Below are 15,529 nucleotides of genomic sequence, written 5' to 3' on the forward strand. Positions count from 1 at the left end.
GAATCGAACCCGCGACCTCTTCATTGCCAGGTGACAACATTAACCACTAACCCAACTCGATTTTCGAACTCAACCATTTTGTTGCCTTTATTTACACACAGGCTAATCGAGACCATTCAATATTGACATCGTCGCCTTGTAATCAAGGGGTTCCAGGTTCGATACTCGGTGGAGGCACATAGTGGTCCGAATCACCACTTTTCAACTGTAGGTCCAATCCTGATTAGTTTTTCCGTGCATAAAACGGACTTAAAAAAAAACTAACTCAATCTATCAATCAATCAATATTGTCTCTACCAGGAATCGAACCCTCGACGCCTCTTGTTTTACAGAGCAATAACCTTAGCCGCTAAGCTTTCGGGGGTAAAGCACCTTCGGCGCCATCTTTAAATCATTTCTTCATGTCTTTCCATCATACGCAATAGTTGCGCGCGCATTTCCTCCACACACACACACACACACACACAAACATATGCACGTGTTAGGTTAGCATACATCAAGAAACAACGTGACAAATCCATTGACCCCTCCCCCCCACCGCTTCCGATGTCTTCAAGGTGATCACACACGTTCTGCTGACTCAACAATAAAACCACTCGTGGCCCGCTACGACCGGATGTAACATAACACCAGGCGCATCAAATTTTTGCTGACGCGTAGGAACAAAATGCTGCCATTACTACTATGCTAACTAATCATTGCATTTCAGTTGCACCTTAGAATAGTCAAAATAATTTCTAAGTTAACAAATGATTTTTTTTTATAAAACCATTGTTATAACTGTTTCTTTAATCAAACTAAAAATAAATGTCTGATGAAGGGAGCATGTGTTCTCCTCAAACATCACAACGAAACACTGTATTTTATGCTTGTAATAACCATAGACAATAATTTAACAGCTGATGTCAAAGCATAAAAATTTTTAGGGTTTAAGGGTATTTCTGAACAGCAGGGACATCTGCAAGTCTAGTATTAGAAATATGGAAATTATGCTTCTTAATGTCCTCATAACCTCAAATAAATTAGTCCATCTATACTTACAGCTTGTGATGAATGATCGAACTGCATGATGTCGTTTTCTTCAGTCTTTGTGCATAATCTCTTTAATTTCTTTACCAGGTATTGACAGGCTTCTGCAAATGTGAGAGGCACATTGGGAACATATTGAGAAGTTTTCTGCTGGCGTATAAAGCCAGCCCTCAGATACGATCCACACAACACAGCAACGAAAATTACATAAACAAGAACTGATACAGTCACCCATTGTTCAGAGTGAATATCTTTCAAATTAAAATTACGGAGAAACATGAAAATCAGAGTTTTCACTGTTGAATAAATCAGAGTTTTCACTGTTGAATACACAGACTCGAACTGTCCTTTGTGTATCCAACAGAGTATGTAAGCAGCATGGCCAATCGCAAGCAGCAACACACAAGCAGCAAACACAGTTGACATGACACTTTTCCACGATCTTGCCATAACAAAGCTGAACTTTGCAAAGGAAGGGAAGAATTCAAGAATGTGGATTACCATCACATTTCCAAGCAGGCATAGAATGCCTTTTGTAATCATCATTGAAGAAGGAAAATGAAAAAAATGTGAAAATTTACATTATTCAAATAGGCAAGAGATAGTTTTCAAAATTAATTACCAATATAGTAGAAAAATATTTTTTTTTTTTATGTACATCCATCTGAGTGGTTAGCACAATGTGTTGTAAAGTCTCGAATCAAATTATCTTACGTCACTTTTTTGACTAATTGCAACAATGATGATGAGTGACGATATGTTGATATTGATGAATGGACACTCACAACATCTATGCTCAGACTGGGATTAGAAACTTGGACCCTGGCATCAGAACATGCTGTGCTAACAACTTCACCATGGAGATTGGCATAAGGCACTAATGTGTCATTGTGTTTGTCCCACTGCCTATTTCATCAGTTCCCAATTTATCCTCAGTGTCATGATTAAACAAGGAGATGCAAAAGTGGTGTAAAATAATATAATAATTATATAGCCAGGAAGCATTATTGGCAATTTTAGAGGCATGAATCAATTTTTGTTTAGGTTTGTAACAGTTGGAAAATTGTGAAAATATGCACAAATTTTTATCGACTTTTCAATGCTTTACACACACTGTGTCTTGTCAAAGGCACACACACAAATATACAAGTACCTAGGCATTGATCTATGCACTTAAAAATGCATCAGTTCTGATGCCACTGCTGAGTGAACAAGTAAATCAATCAATCCATCCATCCATCCATCCATCCATACATACATACATACATACATACATACATACATACATACATACATACATACATACATACATACATACATACATACATACATACATACATACATACATACATACATACATACATACATACATACATACATACATACATACATACATACATACATACATACATACATACATACATACATACATACATACATACATACATACATACATACATACATACATACATACATACATACATACATACATACATACATACATACATACATACATACATACATACATACATACATACATACATACATACATACATACATCCATCCATCCATCCATCCATCCATCCATCCATCCATCCATCCATCCATCCATCCATACATCCATACATCCATACATCCATACATCCATCCATCCATCCATCCATCCATCCATCCATCCATCCATCCATCCATCCATCCATCCATACATACATACATACATACATACATACATACATACATACATACATACATACATACATACATACATACATACATACATACATACATACATACATACATACATACATACATACATACATACATCCATCCATCCATCCATCCATCCATCCATCCATCCATCCATCCATACATACATACATACATACATACATACATACATACATACATACATACATACATACATACATACATACATACATACATACATACATACATACATACATACATACATACATACATACATACATACATACATACATACATACATACATACATACATACATACATACATACATACATACATACATACATACATACATACATACATACATACATACATACATACATACATACATCCATACATCCATACATCCATACATCCATACATCCATACATACATACATACATACATACATACATACATACATACATACATACATACATACATACATACATACATACATACATACATACATACATACATACATACATACATACATACATACATACATACATACATACATACATACATTAATAGGGTTGAGCTGATACCGATGCCTATGTATAGATATCAGAAAGTGTCCGTTGAATTTTATTCACTGATAGTTTTCTGGCATATTGATCATGTTTGATCATGATCATATTTTAATGTATTGCAATTAAAACAATTGGTGGATTGTGGCTCTTTTCCAATTTAATGTACTATTCATTCTTGTTGTTTGGGTTAACCTGGAGATGGAGAAAACTGATGTAAAAATATATGCAAACCGTCATTAAAATAACGGCCCTTTATGCTATGCTGTGCACTTGCATTTTGTCATTTGCAACAAAACCAAGTCGCTGCAGTATCAATTGAAACCAACAGTCACATAAGAGACTTACACAGAAGGGAAGAGTACAAGAAGAAATTTTTTAATCTCCTCTGCTTGAACGTAGATAAATCAAAACGAATTTCACAGCGACATTTACATGTCTTTCCCAAGAACTCCGTAATCATCTGGCCCAGAAATAGCCCATCATGGTAGGAATGCTGGTTTTGGAAACGTCACTCTTTCTTATCTCCCAAGTGTGCAAGCACGAATTGGAAATTAATGATTTATTTTATTTCCAAACAGCCTTTACCAGGTAGTTACATGCCTGCGAGAAGTTTGATCACAGCTTTCCTATCTGCTTTCCAGGAGGGTTTGGGTTTGTCCCGAATTTCTCGCAAAAAACTACATTCCGAACTTCTTCCAATCTGCCACAAGAAAGAGTGAACAAACTTTAGAAAAGGACAAATGTTGGTCTTGGCCTTGTTCTGGCGACTCAAAAACAATGGTATCGGATGGTATTGGTGGGAAAATTTCAACCGATATTTACCAATACTGATACCACTGGTATCAGTATCAGCCCAGCCCTAATACTAATATTAATCAATATTTTGCACAACTTTTAATCATTACAATTTTCAAACATCAGTGTCCATATTGGTGGAATGTGCTCAGTCCCAATATTTGCATTTATAAAATTGTGTTTATGTTGATCGTGCCTCCCCTCCCAAATTTATCTAAGGTTTGCACTACTGGTTTCCGTGCCATTAATTATTCACACAAAATCAGAAAAGTTGGCACCTACTCATGATCTACATGAAAATTCTACCAACTGCAAAAAGAAGAGAAAAAGAAATCAACTTGCCTGTTCTCCATGTAGCAGAGACTGCAATGACCCATCTATATTTGAAGATGCCATTGTTGATAAGAGCTTCATTCTTTGTAGGCAGGTGAAGAAATAAATGGCACAGAATGTTAGAGACATTTCTCCAAAAACTGCTTCTGAAACTAACCAAAAATCCAACCAACACTCCCTTCCAAATTGAAATAACTTCTGAACGAAACAGGCCAGCATTAGCAAGGAGATGACGAAGAGCACCAGATTCGCAGCAATTTTGTCATAGTCTTTACGAACATGGTGCAGTGGGACTGTAAAAACACTAATCTTTCGACTAGTTACTACAGAACTTTCAAAGTCAGTTTTCAGTTCTATCCTGGTGATTAATTCATTCGCAGGGAAGAACAAACTCATCTCAATTTGGATCATTTTGGTATTATTCGTTAACCAGTTCGCACGTTTCAGTGTCTGAAGTTTCCAGTCAGTTTCTATGGCTGATTTTGAGAAACAAATCTGTGAACTTGAATCTTCACAAAGCATTCTTGAATCTTCCACATTAATATCACTATCAGGTCCCGCTGAAACTTTTTCACCAGAGTCAAGTGATGATGAAACATATTTGGCTACCTTTTCAGTGTATTCTGATCTCTTCATTAATATTTCACCTACAATATGTCCTCCGCTACTCCAGCCAGAGTATACTACGTCATCCATCTCATGGTTGTGAAGAACTCTGACGAATTCATTCTGCATCCAATACCACCAATCATACTCTGATTCAATCTTTCCAAAAGACACACACTTAGAGTTACCACTACTTTGGCATCCAGAAAAGAAAGATTTGTTTAGGAAATTATTAACATTGAATCTTTCCGCTACCTGATCACCAAAGCAATTCACTTGTAGAATTACAATCAATGTTAAAACTTTTAATATTGTGAACAAGAGCTGCACAGCTTTCTGTTCCTTCAGAATCCTCATGCGAGCTTCAAGTAAGTAATTTTCTGTCGGTGAATGTGCAAAATGAAAATATCTTGATCTTTCATGTTCTTCAAATGCTACAAAATAAAAATAAAAATACACTTAAGACAATCTTTAAACATTTACCAATAAATCAGGTTATAAGTGAATCCAGTATATATTTAGTATTTTGTTCAAAAGTTTGGCAAGGTTTGACTTGGGTCCTGTTTGTGCTCAGATAAACTAACCAGGACTAGACCTTCAATTCAAAATCGAATCCAACCATTGTGTAATGTGCCTTCACCAGAAAATGAACCAGTGCTTGTATTAACAAGGATTGAGAAAAGAAAGATTAAGCTTCAGCATTACATTCTCAGAAAAAATTCCACTCCCTCAAAATTTACGTACAATATATTTCACTGTGTGGTCCCCTGCCCCCCCTGCTAGTTCTGCCAGTGACTCTGGTCATCAAGACTATCACTATCTTGTAAATTATATTTTGATTTCACTATAAATTTATACACTGTGTCTATTTGGAGAGCATGAAAATTTTAATAAGTGTAACTTGGCAGGGGCATGGGAGGAGAGGGGGCACTTGCCTCCCCAGAATTTTTAAGATTTATTAAAAATTACTCATTACGGGTATTTTTGTTAACCTCCTTGGATCTGAGGAGCAAAGTAACAAAGAATATTTTCTTTGATATTGCAAATGTAACAGTTATGTAGTAAAATTGTCATGGATGCTATTTTTAGGGTATGGAAAACTTTTGATTCTCCACCCCCAAAGGTTAAAGCCGAAGTTACGTCCATGCAAAATTTGGGCATTATCTCAATAATTTGATAGCTTGACTGTGTTCACTGTCAACAAGCAGGTTGCACTGCATTACTTTCTGTTACTTAATCCATTTTTTCCCCTAGATTAATTTGCAAATGTTCAGAGAAAGATATATTAGTTTAGAACTTGTCTTCCCTGTGTTAGATTTATCAAGTACTAAATTTAAATAATGAAAAATATATTCGTGTAGCCGTTGTTGTACAATTTCCTCTGAACTTATTGAAAGACAAGTATTATATTGGGATCATAGGGCTTTGAGGGACACCCCTCCCCCCTCACACACCCGAAAGACTTATTAAGTACGAAAATTGGTAAATAATGAAAATATACCAGTTTAGCATTACTTGTATAATTTCCTCTGAACTTATTGGAAGACAAGGATTATATTGGGATCATAGGGCTTTGAGGGACACGAAGGATGTATTTAGGGGTCCGGACCCCCAACCTCTCCCCCCGCACACACGTTACTCATTGTGATAGGAATAAAACTGATGTAATTATCAGTTGAAATGTAGGAGATATACAGCCTAGCAAAGAAAATACCAGGCTCAGGGATTTATCAAGAATATTTAATCTGATGTAGTGTAACTTCATTTTTAAGGGGTGTAAGGTTAAATTTAGTGGCAAAATTAGGGAAGCCCAAAAATAAGCACAACGGGAAGTAGCCTTCATAGGCTTACACTGTTGGAAAGGTTACGCTCTGCCACTGGACTATATCAATAAAACAAGTGCACAAGATACAGGATATGAACAAATGATCGTTTGAAGAATAAAATCTCATAGATATAAACAACATATACCACACCATTGAACTACAACATGCTATGGAAACATTCCATTGTATCAGCTAATTATATTGTATTTTATTGTATTAGAATATTGTAATGTGAACACAAATTGACATGTCGGTTGTGGCATATTATGAAAATTTGACTTGGTTTATCGCAACAATTCTTATTTATTGTGTATATTTATTACATATTAAAATATTATATAATAGATATAAAAAACACCAATGCAAATAAAACACAAACATTATTAGTACAACAACTTCAAATTTTCTGGTAATTTCTCCATGTATCAAAAAAGTTTATTTGCTGGTGGTAAACCAGATAACTGGAAAATACACTACTGTATGTGTGATATCTCAGTAGTAAATGCAAACATGCGATTCATGAATGAAAATGAATCTAATCTATCACAACATGTCCAGATTTACAAATGGACTGATCGAACATGATGTAAACTTCTGCACTATATATTAACGAACAGATATAAATACAGATATAGCCTAGACATACGTAGAAATTATCAGTAACCAAACAAGTACAGATCCAACATTAACATATTAAATATATAATATTGTGGTTAACGTTACCTGCAGATTCCTCGTCAGTCGACTTTTGCTTCCATTCCTTTAGCACTTCCTCAGGAATACTCTGGTCGAAAGAACTGTATGGCAACATCCTCCTCTCCTTCCACGCCAACACAAGAGCAACCACTGTGGCTTTCAATGGTTGAATAATGAAACCATTCGATAGCAACGTAAAATATAATGTTAGGATCCAAGCATTACACTTGTCGACTCTCCCCTTCAAGAAGATATAACAACTGGATACAACTGAAATTAAAAATCATATACAAATAAAGGCTGCGCCATGTATGTGAACCAAAGCTGATATTATCTATACACCATATATAAATTTCATATTTGTGACAATTTAATATTTTTACTACCGTTACAGATGATAATATTTATAGACATTAATTTTCAATGCAACTATAATATAGATTACACGAGTTTTGCTTGACAAACATGCAACGATTCACATTTGAAATTATCAGAATCTGCCATTTGATGCGAAGTATTGGCACAGAATTAATCAAAACTGTTCATTTTGCAGAATTTTGAAGATATTTTTCATAGATCAGGAAATTTTAAAGCCACTGCATCAATATCATATCACTAGAATAATTCTTATCTTCATGAGAATTAGACATGGATTCAAAGAGCAGTTTCAGCCCATATTGCTAACTCTCCATCACTAGGCTTGTTTCCTTTGTTTTACACAACGAGAGCTTCAAAATTTAAATAAAATGTCAGACAAGCTGCTGACAACCATTGTGACAGCATGAAAATTCATTCCTTAAAAATATGTAGGATGCAAGAGAAAAATTAACGAAAATAGTCATGGACAATTTGCGAGCAATACTTGTGCACACCATGCTACCAGGCCCCTTGCATCAGAGGCAAAAAGCTGAACAAGATAAATTTCAGAATTCATTTGTCTGTGCATGAACGAAGTTGCCACCAGTTGGCGCGAGCATCGATGCTAAATCCTAAATTTCTCATTGAAAATGTAGTTTAAGTCTCTATGTATCAATAATAATCAATTGCACATGATTTTATATTTTATTCATCGTCTTTCGCTTCTTAAACATGTATAAGAAAAAACGTATTTTGTAGTCACTGTTTATTTATGCATGCCGCGACGTAACATCGTTCCATCATGGACGTCACATACGAATGTGATGTTGATTGATAAATCGACGAACTTGAAATAAAAAGCTTCAAGAATTACTCGAAATAAAAAGTACAACTAAAATGTGCTATACTGTGCGTCGTTCTAATCCAAGAAGGGGAATCCAGAGCTGATCTTTATAAAGGAAATCTTGAAAGGTTAGTTAGTTATGAATTGTGCTCACTGTTATGTGGGAGTGGGACCTGTGTATTTACAGTGTAAAAACGATTTTGTTTATTGGGAAAAGTTGTCAAAGTGAATAATTCAGTTTTAGTATTGTTTCATTTAAGTAGAATGACACATGGGATCATATCATATATGTTGATTATTAGTGTATATGTGAATGAGTAATGGTGCAGATTGTGTAATGTATTGCTATTTAAAAGTTTCACAGGAGAACGAAGGCATCGTGAATACTGGAAATCAACATTGAAATAATTTGAAAGTTCAGAAAAATAATTTGTCCATGTTAAAGATGCAGAAAATTGTAATGTGTGAGTACTAATGATGTATTGAAACGTACATTGTTCAATTACTCGTGCTCCTAATCGTTGCTTTCGATTTTTTGTTTCCACATTGAAAACATTATAAACTTTAACAGATCATGGAAGGTTTGTAAATACTTAGGTGATGAAACCTACCAATATTTAGACGATGAAACCTATCACACTTAAAACGTACGGATTGTTACAACTTAATCACATAGGAGCATAATTATAATGCTAAAATCCCTCAAACCTACACCTAGCATAAACATATGCATTAGAGTGATGGAAATACAGTTATCTACATAAAAGTTCATCAATGTGTACTTATATACCTACATGAATAGAATTCGATTCAGCTTTAGTTCAAACGTACAGTTCCCTTATTTCCTTCAGAATCATGCTGCATCTTACTATATTTAACTCTTTGGTGTAGAACCCAAGTTACATTAGCCCCGCTGCAGACACCAAATCGACGAAGTACATGAGTTGGTGTTGCACCGTATAACTAACTAGATGGTTTAGTGCAAGGAGAATGAAAAAGTGCAGCGAACTAGACGGGGTTATTGTAAGCCAAAGTTGTTTCTTTTTTGGCACCAGTTAGGTTAGGTAGAAAGGTTCAGTGGGACATAACTGCTGAGTAGGTTCAGAAATTTAGTTCAATGTCCCTCTTCTACAATAACAGTAATCTTTGTATTTGCATTGTCCCACACTTTATGGTTCCAAGCAAAGAATGTAACTTACAATGAGAAATAATGTAAAAATTGAGTAAATATGAAGAAATTGAACATATTACATTAAATAAAATATTTACAAACTGGTAACATTTTCCCCCAATATAATGGGCCTTCTTTCATTTTATACATGGCTATTCTTATATGGTCTCAATTCAACAGAAACTAACAATGATCCAGCAAATGGATGTTCCTTTAAGTATCTTTTCTTTGTGATGGCAAGCTTTTTCCTTAGATCACAAATGAATATGCACCATGGAAAATACCTCTTTTGAATGACAAAAAAATGGAAAATATGTAAATCTTGTTGCATTATGTTGTATTATTACATGTTTCTAAAATAATTCATTTTCTCTTACAGCTCTGATATGCATGGAAAGAAATATGACAACAAGATATTATTCACAAAACTTAAAGAATAAAGAGTATGTGGAGTGCAAGAAACAAGTTCGTGCATGATGCATTCCCAGATGTAGAACCAAGTAAGTACATTGCATTGTGGATTGTGAATGTCTTCAATGGTGTTTTCACTTTGCTCACTTGCTTCACCAACATTTGCCCCCGTGGGATGCCAGCATACTGTTTTCTTCTAAATTCGCAAAAGAGGTACTAGTGATATGATCCAAATCATTCAATCTTACAATTTTGGATGTTATTTTCATGCGTGAAAAATTTTGTAGGAAATTTAAATGGGACGCTCCAAGTTACTTTTAGATTATTTAAAATATGATTTTAAACTTTTACTGTTCTGTTTAAAGTCTTATATTTTTATAAAGAAGTCATATGTTAAGCAAAGAATATTAATTGCCAATGTTTCAATAAATATATGTACCTGTATAACAATGTGTTTTTTTATTATCCCTTTCAGTTGTTATTAGCAATAATATATTTTACTTTTCTACGGAATCATTAATAACTCATAAAGTGTAGTGCATTTACTGTGAAATTGTTATTTTCTTCGGGAATGTTTCTGAGAATTCCACGAGAAATAGAACATGCCACCATAGTGAGTTAGTTGTAAATGGTTTATTTGATAGACTTTCATTAACAGTATTACGGTAGCATTGAATACAGTGGAAATTAATTGATCTAGGATTTTTAGGACTTATTTCAGTCTTTTATTCTAGATTCCATGTATATTTAATGTTAACAATATAATTTACATTCGGAATAGCAAGTAAGATGTTTGAAATGAATTGATGAATGAACGAGATAAAATTTTCGGGTGCATCGGAATGTATGACCATTTTGTACCCTTCAAAGTATACGAGGAAGAATCCTCTTTATCTCAAACCCTTGCCTAAAGTTAAAGAAGGGATGTTAAGAGTTCCTTGAGAAAGTTTACAAATGCAAGCTTGTAAAGGGACCAGGATTTGCGCAGCATGTTAGAAAGTTAAGAAGACATTTAAACTTACACACAGAGATTGGCATATGTCACGTCTTGGTTTATTTGTCATCAGCTTGAAATTTCGGAATTTCTTGTTTGTCAGTTAACTCTTTCAACTCTAAAATTCATTCTTGCAATATTTATGCCGAATATATGAATTGCTTCATGTTCAATACTGTATTAAATATATGCATGTATAAAATACATGTATGTGCAGGATAAGTAATAGGATCTTTCACTGGTGTATATATAATTAATTTCATTCAGTATGATTCTTGATCCTGCATACTCCATGACTGCATTGGTTTTGTATTCAAATACATTTATATTTCGAGTCCAGATTTTTGTGTAGGATAACTATGAAATATGTAATGCCATATGATGAAATTGTAGTCAATATGTAGAGTGGTTCCGGTATGTAACTTCGAACAAAACTCGCTTGTATGACATATTTCTATACTCCCATTCAAGATTACAAATTAGGGATGTTTGACAAATACTACATGAATAATCATGCAGTGATTAGTTAATAATATATCTTACAAACATCCACCCGTTTTTAGAAATGGGTTGAAATTACTCTCATGCAAACCAGAAAGGTGAAATTTTATACAACTTTGAGATTAGATGGTTGCTATATAGGCATTTAGGTTAACTTGTGTAAGGCGGACCTTTTCTTACTCTATTTTCCCATAACTATTCATTATCATCATCATAGTAATTTTTACAGAGAATTAGACTGATAGAATTAAAACAATTACAATTTAATTCCAGAAATTATACTGTTTGATAACTTCCCCAATGAGCTCATTGCTATTATTTTATTCTCTTCTCTCATGGCAGATGGCACTGAACTAGTTTCCATCTTGTATTTTCCAAAATATTATTTCATCTACAGAACACTGAATGTAAGTTATGATAGAAATTAACTGTAGTGTAAAATATTTCAAAATATTTACTTTTATGTACAGCATAACATAACCCATGGTTCAACAGCATCGTTTCTCCACCTATAGGGTGCGACCCACTCCTGAGTTCTGAGGGGACATTTGGTGGGTCGGGAAGTTGGGCTCGAAACTTTGTTTACTGGGTCTTAAAAACTCATTACATTAAATTACTTAGATATATTGTTTTAACAATTTAAATTCAGGCCGTGTTGTTTTAAAAGAGGACTTTGATGTTAGCAAATATATGATTATAAACTGGGTGCACACTCCTACAAAGTAATTCCGCTGCTGCCCATCTTATGGGTCCCATGAAGTGTAATATCACTCAAGATGGGTCCCCGACTGAAAAAGGTTGAGATCCACCGCTCTACAGCACTGGAAGGACCTTGGCCAATCTCCTGACTGCCAGTCTCCCTCCCACAACCCTATCTAGAGGTGTGGAGGTCTTCAACCAGCAATGGGATGACGTGGGGTCAGCACATCGAACCCTCAGCTGTTATAGGAGATTTCCCAGACTGGGTTGCGCTACTCACTTGTAGGTCCCCAATTTTCTCAGGATGGTGGGTTGCCACCAATCCTATACACAGGCTGAAAACCCAGAGACTGAACCCAGGTTGACTCAAGCCCGTAAGAAAAAACTGTGCGATGAAAGTCCTGTTAATATATTACATCACATTTTAAGTTGGGAAAACAAGTACTGGCCATATGTATATATATTTTATTCCAGTATATTTCATACCTACAAGCCACCAGCCGATTTGTAATGGTTTTGTTAGATGAATTGCGCTAATGTTCCAACAGTAGTTCTTAATAATACGTTTTATGTTTTATTCTTATTTCCAGAGACAAAACCTTCCAATCCTGTATTTTGTTTCTTTGGCATTTTCAGTATCAAATGGGTACTTCACTGATATCAATTGCAGAGAAAGTGGATGCATTTGTCTTTCGTTTTATGAGTCCATAGACACATGAATGGAATTTTCTACGTTGGTAAATCACAAATGTCTACATCTTGCAATTGAATATGGCACACAAGGGAGAAAATTACAGCCGATCCCCCTATAATACTAGACATTCAGTGACGGCACCAGAAACAGTTGCTGATATTAAGTGTGCTGTATCCTGCAGTTTGCCGCCCACGTTAAACTGTGCAGCAATTGTTATGAAGAGAAAGATATAATTTGGGAAATGTTGCAAGATGGCTCTTGCGCCCTTTAGAACACTTTGGAAGTTGTATCCCCTCTTTTATGATAGAAATTGTACTGATGTTGGTGCAGAGGTTATTAATAGCTTTATTGATATTTTATTTAAATTCTTAAACCTTGCATTCAATCAATGAACATAATGATGGCAATTTGTCTTGTTACAACTGAAAGGTACCTCCACAAGGAATTGAACCCAGAATCCCTTTATTACAAGAGAATAAAAAACATTTAAGTTGTCGGGAAGACCTTGAATTGTGTTATCAGACTTGTTTTGTGGTAGGCAGTATGACTTCTCTACACTTAACACTTTCTACCCTGGTTGCATATAGTCACCCGCCACCTTTTGTTCGGCTCCCTTGGTAGTATACAATTCACTTAAATTCAGGTTAAAGACCATGTTTTTATAATCTTCATAATATATAATGAACGATTCCATATATTAAAGCTAAATGTAAAAAAAAAATATGCACATGAGAAAGTTTGCTTACTATAGCGGTAAACACTGAAACATGGAGAATACACCACTGACACACAGAGCAAAATCAAATTTATTACCTGAAAGAGCAAATATCAAAACCCAGCCAACATATCTTGCCCATGCTGGGAGCAGAAATTCCTTTCCTTTGACATCAAGCTTGCAGTTTCTGTATTGGCTATTTCTTGGATCCGTTTCAACATGCCATGAATTCAAAACCTGATTCCTTCTGCAACCAGAAGACACGCTTGAAGACATGTGATCCAAACTGCTTTCCTCATTCAAAGGAACGGAACAAGAACTATTTCTTCCTGCAGTAATTTCTTTGTCCAGATCTTGATTCCAAATTGTGACATGTTCAAAGGAAGATGCACTTGTACTGACAACTGACGAACTGCTGTTGAAGGCATTGCTGGAGTTCAAAGAGCTTGCCCTGCCCTCTGCTTCAACTGAAGTATTCATGCTGTTGCAGCTTTTGGCATCGTGTTGACTAGCACCACTTGAACCAGAATAATCAGTCAATTCCTATGAAACAGGTCAAAGAAGAAAATCACAATTTTATAAAATTAATATTTTGTGTAACAGGGTGTAAAATCCTAGGGGGACAGAGGATATTTCTCCTCCACCAACAAAAATAACCTTAAAAAAATTCCCTACAACAAAATTTTCCAAGGGGGAAAGTTTTTTTTTTTTTAAACAACAAATATAGGCAATTAGTTCTGACTTCAAATACACTTTACTAAAGATAATATCCAAAATGCCACCAAAGGAGTGTCTTGTGAGTGTTGCATGCTCTCTCTCTCTCTCTCTTAACAGGCCATTAACAGTTCTACAACAACAATATATGCATAATGAAAGTAAAATAACAATGCAATACAACCTATGAAATTTATTGATTTATATTAACAAAATGCAACAACTAATCAAAAACTTATATGCAATAAAAATCCATGTCAACTATTATGTAATTTATTGACCATTTTTAACCAGTTAAGTCAACAAATTACTTTGCTATTTTATTTATATGTAACATGCATATAAAAGTAAGAAAGGAATTCCAATATGTAAATTTAATGATATAGTTTTCATTATGTAGTGAATCACATAATGATCTTCCTCCCCCAACAAATCTTAATTAATTTCACACCCTGTAGTGCAAGATCTTTTTTACATATATAGTTAAAACTTATGTGAATTTATTTCTTGCTTTCCTGATGATGAATGATAAATAGGTCATCACTAGAGAATGGATTTTAAAGAGAATTCCTTCCTTTATTTTTCGACATGGATTTATTTATTTACTGCCCTGAGTGTAACCGGCGTACAGGGATCGTCACAAGAGCCAGGTATGACATCATCACAGCCAGCCAGAGTTCCCTCGTTTTCGACGAGCACAAGTGGCATGCAGCTGACACCACTCGTCAGCCAGGAGAGTGAAGGCGAGCCGGGGCCACATCATCCATCGCCATGACTTTCGGAATGCCAAGCTACGAGTCAGGAGGAAATGTATTCTGAACCGCCGCCAGTGAGGAGAGATCTGTTGCCGCCCGAATACAAGAAACA

At 35.1% G+C, this 15,529-nt stretch overlaps 1 protein-coding gene across 1 annotated transcript in view; it reads right to left on the minus strand.

Annotated features, from left to right (window-relative positions):
- Positions 1-15,529, minus strand: part of LOC145998324 (polycystin-1-like protein 1) — a 395,827-nt gene that overhangs the window by 18,329 nt on the left and 361,969 nt on the right. Inside the window, exons 20-23 of the mRNA XM_083134729.1 lie at positions 14,047-14,491; positions 7,590-7,832; positions 4,444-5,474; positions 1,042-1,491 (exon numbers count right to left, since the gene is read on the minus strand). Of these exons, the coding sequence (XP_082990855.1) occupies positions 1,042-1,491; positions 4,444-5,474; positions 7,590-7,832; positions 14,047-14,491 (2,169 nt within the window). The remainder of the gene's footprint in view (positions 1-1,041; positions 1,492-4,443; positions 5,475-7,589; positions 7,833-14,046; positions 14,492-15,529) is intronic.

This window comes from Lepisma saccharinum, chromosome 14 (assembly GCF_977018435.1).
Source record: "Lepisma saccharinum chromosome 14, izLepSacc3.1, whole genome shotgun sequence".
NCBI lineage: Eukaryota > Metazoa > Arthropoda > Insecta > Zygentoma > Lepismatidae > Lepisma > Lepisma saccharinum.